This window comes from Chinchilla lanigera, unplaced genomic scaffold (genome assembly GCF_000276665.1).
Source record: "Chinchilla lanigera isolate Chin_1 unplaced genomic scaffold, ChiLan1.0 scaffold00019, whole genome shotgun sequence".
Taxonomy (NCBI): Eukaryota; Metazoa; Chordata; class Mammalia; order Rodentia; family Chinchillidae; genus Chinchilla; species Chinchilla lanigera.
Genome location: NW_004955420.1, coordinates 12,971,544 through 12,978,301, shown reverse-complemented (window position 1 = coordinate 12,978,301; position 6,758 = coordinate 12,971,544). Strand labels below are relative to the sequence as shown.

Below are 6,758 nucleotides of genomic sequence, written 5' to 3'. Positions count from 1 at the left end.
AAATAAATTCTTTTTCTGACCAACAAGTACCATTTAAGTGAACAACTTGTCTAGGTCTGTTTTTGTAACACCCAAATACAATTAGCACTTCTCAATGGTATTCCTTAGGTCTTATCTACAGGCCAGAGGGCAGCGCCTAGCATATACCTAAGTATGTGCTTTATGACAGCTGATTAACTTGGTTTCTTAATAAGATTAAGCACAGCAGGTAACTGTTTTTTGTCATTCATTGTTCCTCACCGGAAGGATCATGACCCACCCAGACGCCCCCATCACTCCTAACCCAGGGAAGCAGTGAACCTCAACTGCACAGAAGGGCATCTCAGATTAGGCAGGTGCTGGCCGTGTCCCAGTTAGTTCTGTTATTTTGTTCCAACTATAAATTCAAAATGACCATGTTACTCCTACTCCTACTAAGTAGAAAATACAATGCCAAGCTGAAAACATGATGGAAGTATGGCAGCAGCTACTTCTCTTCCCCTCCTTAAAGAGGGTAAATGAAAGCCGATTCTCTATGATTCTTGAGAAAACTAAAAGATGAATTAATCTACAATCATTGCTATAGAGTCAACAAAAGGAAAGACCACTACTAAGACTGCCGGGAAGAGGCTGGGGCATCTTGAAGGCTCGTCACCAACAGCTTTTCATCTGTGCGTGGCCCGCCTGACACCACAGACACACAGTCTGCCTCCCTGCAGCGCACCCACGCTTCATTCAGGGCCAAGCTCCGGCCAGGAAAGAAGCGCGTCACTTCTCTCTCACCAACTGCCCAGAGTATATTTCAAAAGTGTTCCAAGGAAGTAACTGCTGCAAACGTCGGGATAAGACTTTCTAATCTAGGACTTGAGCTAAACAAAGATTTATGCCTAATCACAAGGAGAGGGAAAAGCAACTGTATGTGCCAAAACCAAGTTTCACAAATGACACAAATGGTTTTAAAGAAAACAGTAGCCACCGTTTTAGGCTAACCATGCTAGGCGCTGCACCCCAGAGCACCCCATTACACTGGACCTGAGCAGCTGGACTTGGACAGCTCACGGCAGATCTCTAAGCTCGTCCCTGTGTCTCACTGCGGAGTGAGGCCCCGTCCTCAGCTTAAAAGGCAGCGACCTGAGCTCTGGGCATTACGATTTGTTCAGGAGGGCTGGAGACATGGCTGAATGGGAGAGCACTTGCCTGGCTCTTGGAGCCCTGGGTTCAATCACCAACACCACCAAAAAAAAACCAAACCAAAAAAAAAGACTCTTGCAGAAACAATCCTTCCTGACTCTGCGTCACGAGTCTGTCCCAGGAAGTGGCATACACTTCCTCACTCTGAAGGAAAAGACATTTTGAACCAAAAGACATTTTCAGTCAGTAGCCTCAACACTGGCTACTTTGATACAGGCACTACAAAAAGGCAAATGTCTCACATACAAATTGTGAACAATCTCATATTTGCAAATTATGCTTGAAAACTTCTAAGAAGACATCTTCCCCATTCTGACGTGTCATCTTTCCTAACAGTGACACACAACCTTACCTGTAGCAGCATAAAATGCCCCTGCTCCCAGGTTTTTAATGACCTGACACACAGTTAAGAAATACTGACCTCCTGCTAAGGAGTCTGAGTCCGGAGGACGCAGGAGCGGAAGGGCAGGGCTGCACTGCTGGTGTTGAGTCCCCACATCAACCTGGTCTGACTCCCCACTCAGTTGGTGGCAGGCAGTCTTGTCTCACCAGACCCATGGTCAAGTTACAGCTTGTTTTTTCAGCACTTCAAAACTACCCAAGCAAAAGTTCAAGTGTCTTCTGCCATTTGCTTGTTCTTTTCTGAATAAGCCTCTCAGTTTCTTACATATAGATTTTCCTCCCCCAGATCAGAAAAGATATTTGGGTAAGTTACTTCCTTTCCTTTCAAATATGTCGCAAAAGACCATGCATGGCACACACCTGTAATCCCATAATCCCAGCACTTGGGAGGCTGAGGCAGGAGGATCGCCACAAATTCGAGGCCAGCCTGGGCTACATAGTGAACTCAAGGCCAGCCTGAACTACACAGCAAGACCCTATCTCCAAAAAAAAAAAAAAAAAAAAGTCACAAAAGGCCAGATTACAAGTAAAGATCCATTACTTTCATCCTAATGCAGCTAAGTATAAGGACGGGTCATTTTGTGACCTGTCCAGAAGACAAATTTCAGTAGAAAGGAGAAAGCAACTCCTGTGTTAGAGTATCAGGACTGGGTGAGCAGAAGCCACACAAGCCCTGCATATTGCTGAGGTCACTACAGAGAGACGAGGAGGGAGACACCTCTAAGACATCTCCCAGGGAACCAAACTGTCCATTACCTCCCTTTCTCTCTGCTCCTCTGTGAAAGACATGGTCAGACTACAATTTTGAATTCTGTATTTCAGAGATAGAAATGTAGTTGGGAAATTCTAATTTCTTCCACATGAAAGGGCACATAAGGGAAATGACAACTTGCAAATTACTTCTAGAAAGGCTGAATTCTCGTTTGTTTGACCACTAGTGTGATAGCGGCTAAATTTTTTCACAAGTCAAAAACAAAAATTCAGTGTCCCAGCAAGGGCCTTTAAGAGCTTTAGGCCACGGACTGTAATTCCCCAGACCAAGACTAAAAGCCCATCTGTTAGGTCACTGGCACCCAGGATGCTGCCTTCTACTCAGACTCTGACTCTCCCCACAGCAGGCGCTGTGCTGCCAGGGCCCTCCGTGGGCGAGCAGCCACCCTTTCACAGCTACCTCCACACCCCTCCAAGGGAAGCAGCCAGAGGTGCTCAGGCAAAGTAAACAGGACTGGCTCTGTGGACCACGCCTCGCTACCCTTTATGCCCCAAGAAGCACCTACTACTCTGAGTTATGCTGTATCAAAAACATCTTGCATCTTTAGGTTCTGGAATTAAAAGTTAAACCTGTATTCAGTTCACATCTAACTAAGTTTCAAAAGTTGCACCAAATCTACTAGGCTTTTTTTTAATACTCTTCACTGCATGCTCTGTCTATATGCATGCGTTTGGATAATAAATATTAAATATGGGAGGGACACACGGAATCCACAAAATTAAGAATGAAACCAAAATGAACATTAAAAAAGTACATGGTAGCTGGAGAAATGAATAAGGGCAGAAATAAATTTGAGGTAACAACAGTGGCCCAATACCACTGATCTGAAATATCTGTAAAAATCCAAATAAGTGGAGGTTCAAGTAACAAACCATCTGCTCCAACATGGTCAGGCTTTGCAAGTCCTCGCCAACTTCAGTCCAGGAGCCGGCACTCACACAGCTCCTTGTAGATCCGCTTGCGCACGCGCGGCATGTCTTCTTGCGAAAACTGGAAAGGCTGCTCCAAGGCGAGGCACTTGCAGTACTGCAAAGGTCCCAGAAATACATCAGTGGCACATGGGGTTGTGCACCAGCCAGCACCAGAGGCAGAGGCAGAGCCCACAGTCTAAGGCAGCATTACAAGGTCTGTGCAAAAAACAGTGTTTTAAAGCGTTCACCTCCAGATTAGTTAGCTTTGCAGCAAGTGGATGGCAAGGCACTGTCCTCCCTAGCTCCTTCCTGACACCATGCTGCAGAAGGCAGCAACTGGGAAGAGGCTCCGTCCCCGACAAAGTACAGCCTGCTGCTGGCAATGCAGCTGGAGCTGGCGTGAATCTGCCCACAAACCCCAACGTTCGTGAGATTTGTAAATGAGCCCATCCCTCTCAGGTCTTGGCATAGCTCTTGTAGACCTACCAGGGGACCTTCCGCATGATGGGGTAATCTTTGAATGTGGTACTTATTGAAAATCTCATTATGCAAAGACTTGCAGGCTGTCTGCAGATAGTCTTTTTTTTAAAAAAAAGGTTAATTCTGCCAGTGCCAAGGGCCTGCGATACAGACACATGCAAGTCCCTCTCCACTGTCATTTGGCTTGCAAATCACCTGATAAAACACATATGATACTCATTGTTCATCCTTGGCCAGGGGAGCTGGTTCTTCCTAGAGACCACTGGGAAGATCAGAACTGCACCTCAGCAACGAGGGACAGCAGCAGCAGGAGAGCGTTCTGCCGCCTGGACCTGGTGTCAGTGCACATACGGGGACTGTCTCCCCCCTGAGCCCAACAAACAATTCATACAGTGCAAATTCCAAAAAAAACACATCTTTACCTGGAGCACAAAGACTCCACAGTCACTGTCATTTTTCTGTTGTGGAATACACTGAGAGGAAAAACAAAATGGCCATTAAAATAAGATCAAGTACTGCTCTTAAACTGCTATTGTGTGTGTGTGGTGCTCGGCATCAGACCCAAGGATCTCATACATGCTGGGCAAGAGCTCTGCCAGTGAGCTACATCCTGTTTTACTGAGAAGTGAGCAAGAGATAGGAAACTTGTCAAAAAGAGCTGCTACACACCTGTGGTATCCTTTTTCTTTTTTGCACTGCTAGAGATTGAACCCAGGGCCTCTGTACTGAGCTGCATCCCAACCCTCCTTTTTTAAAAATCTGAGACAGTGGTGCCACACATCTATAATCCCAGCACTCAGAAGACTGAGGCAGGAGGATCGCCATGAGTTCTAGGCCAGCCTGTGCTACACAGTTAGTTCAAGGCCAGCCTGAACTATACAGCGACATCCTGTCTCAAAAGAACCAAAATAAATAAAGTAAGGTTCGGACAAAGTCCCTAGGTTGTCCAGCCTGCGCTCAAATTTGCCATCCTTCTGCCTCAGCCTCCCAGTATGCTGGGACTACAGGTGTGTACCATCACCCCCAGAACCTCTGGTAATTTAAGCGTGTGATTTTATGGAGGCATCTGGCTACATTAAAAGAGCTATCAAGTTGCAATCACATTTTGTAGAACATTTTCCCTAAATATGAGAAACAGGAATCAAGTTAAAAAAACTTTTCTTTTTTTTGTTTTTGTTTATTTGTTTTTTGAGACAGGGTCTCACTCTATGGTCTAGTCTGGCCTTGAACTCCTATTTTTTGTTTTGTTTTGTGTTTTGGTACCAGCAATCAAACTCATGACCTCAAGCTTGCCAGGCAAGCGCTTATGCTGCTGAGCTACATCCCCAGCTGAACTCCTATTTTTAAAACATCCATTTGGATAATTAGTTTTGCTGTCAATTCACTGACAGTGGAATCAAACTGAACTGCGGCTCAGAGAACACGTGCCTGGGTCCAAGCACTGCGACAGTACAACTCTGTTTGGCAGCCTTCGCCCCCTCATCACAGGTGTTACAACGCTGTCTTGTTCCCTGCAAGAAGTGAGGAAGGCTCAGCATGGTGGTCATGCCTGTAACCCCAGTATCTGGGAGGCTGAGGGAAGAGAAGCACTACAAGTGTGAGGCCAGCCAGGGCTACAAAGCAAGACTGTCTCAAAAATCAAAGCCAAAAAGCACCCATAAAGGTCAATAGTATGTTTCCAAAAGAACCAGCTACTGTATTCTGCCTAAAGTGGGAATATGAAAGGTCCTGACTAAATGTAGAATACGTACCTAGATAGTCTAGTTGGGTAAATTCACAAAATTTACAAGTTCAATGCTGGCTTGAACTAGTATAGCAGGCTATTAGAAACACAAAAGTTTAGATTAATTTTAAAAGTTAGTATTTGAGTAAACTAATAAATTAGTCTGTAAGGATAAACTAATCTTGTTCATTTGGGTTTGGGTTAAAGGTTTATTCCAGGACTTGGCCTATATTGGGTTCAAGGACCTGCCTCTACCAATACTTCTGATGCCCTTGGGGAAAGGTCGCATCTTGGCTTCAGTTTTTCTCAGCTACAAAATAAAAATGCTGCTCACCCCTAAACGACCACCTCCTTCCCAGGTTCTAAGGGCCAAATGGAATCAAATAGTCATTTTAGCATTTCTCTCAGTCTGCCTGGATCATATGGAAATAGATCCACAGGAAAAGAGGGAAAAGCCAAGCCCCTAGCCAACTGTTTTACACTCAAGCAACCATATCCTTAGCAGCTGCCCCAGGGATGAAAAGGCTCCGGTGTCTGCTCCTAGCAAGCACAGGAAACTGAGCTGCCAGGGGAGAGAACACTAAACAGGATTATTCTCAGCCGCCTCTGAAGAGCCTGCTCCAGTTCTCCTTGGTCACTGTCACCAGCCCTCAGCCCCCACCCCTTGGATCACTCCCCTCCCTGGATATCCCGAGTCCCACATGTGCCTCAGACTTACCTTCGTAACAGCAGTCTGCCAACCCTGAAGAAATTCAGGTCTGTTTTTTTCTCTGGCTTCAGTCAGCAAATACTTTCTTATATTCTGGTTTAAAAGAAACCACAACACAGATGCTCTGTTCCATCAGTTGGTGAAAATATGGAACCTGCCCACAGCAGATAGAAGCAGAGGCGGCGGCTATGGCCACAAGCATAGGGCAGAGCATGCATTGAAGAGTTAGGTTAGAGTTAGTTCCACTGAAGCTGGAACCTTATTCCTGAGCTTTCATTTCATACAGTTAAGGAAGACTCAGCTCCTTTGCATTCAAGGTGTGAACGCAGACTGTGGACACCACTGTTTGTTTTACTCAGCATGTCCTATGAGGTGGTTAGCCACTTTCCCCAGCAGTGAGTCACTTTACATACAGGCAAGGCAGAAAGAGTCTGAATCACTGCCAATGCTCAGCAGAGGACAGGAACCCACAGCATGTAGCAAAACTAAGTAACAAAACTAAGGGAGAAGCTCTGAGGTGTAGCCGGGCATGGTGGCGCACACCTGTAATCCCAGCACTGGGGAAGCTGAGGCAGGAGGATCGTTGTGAGT

General features: G+C 45.8%; 1 protein-coding gene across 4 annotated transcripts in view; it reads right to left on the bottom strand.

The window, feature by feature from the left end:
* Positions 1-3,062: 3,062 nt before the first annotated feature.
* Positions 3,063-6,758, bottom strand: part of Senp5 (SUMO1/sentrin specific peptidase 5) — a 31,457-nt gene continuing 27,761 nt past the window's right edge. For 3 of the 4 annotated variants that reach the window (XM_005383146.2, XM_005383150.2, XM_005383147.2), the window contains 3 exons: positions 6,177-6,260; positions 4,158-4,208; positions 3,063-3,370 (listed from right to left, as the gene is read on the bottom strand). In XM_005383146.2, coding sequence (XP_005383203.1) covers positions 3,260-3,370; positions 4,158-4,208; positions 6,177-6,260 — 246 coding nt within the window. In that variant the 3' untranslated portion in view covers positions 3,063-3,259. Of the gene's footprint in view, positions 3,371-4,157; positions 4,209-5,486; positions 5,556-6,176; positions 6,261-6,758 lie in introns of those variants that run through there. The other variant, XM_005383149.2, reaches the window with a different exon arrangement.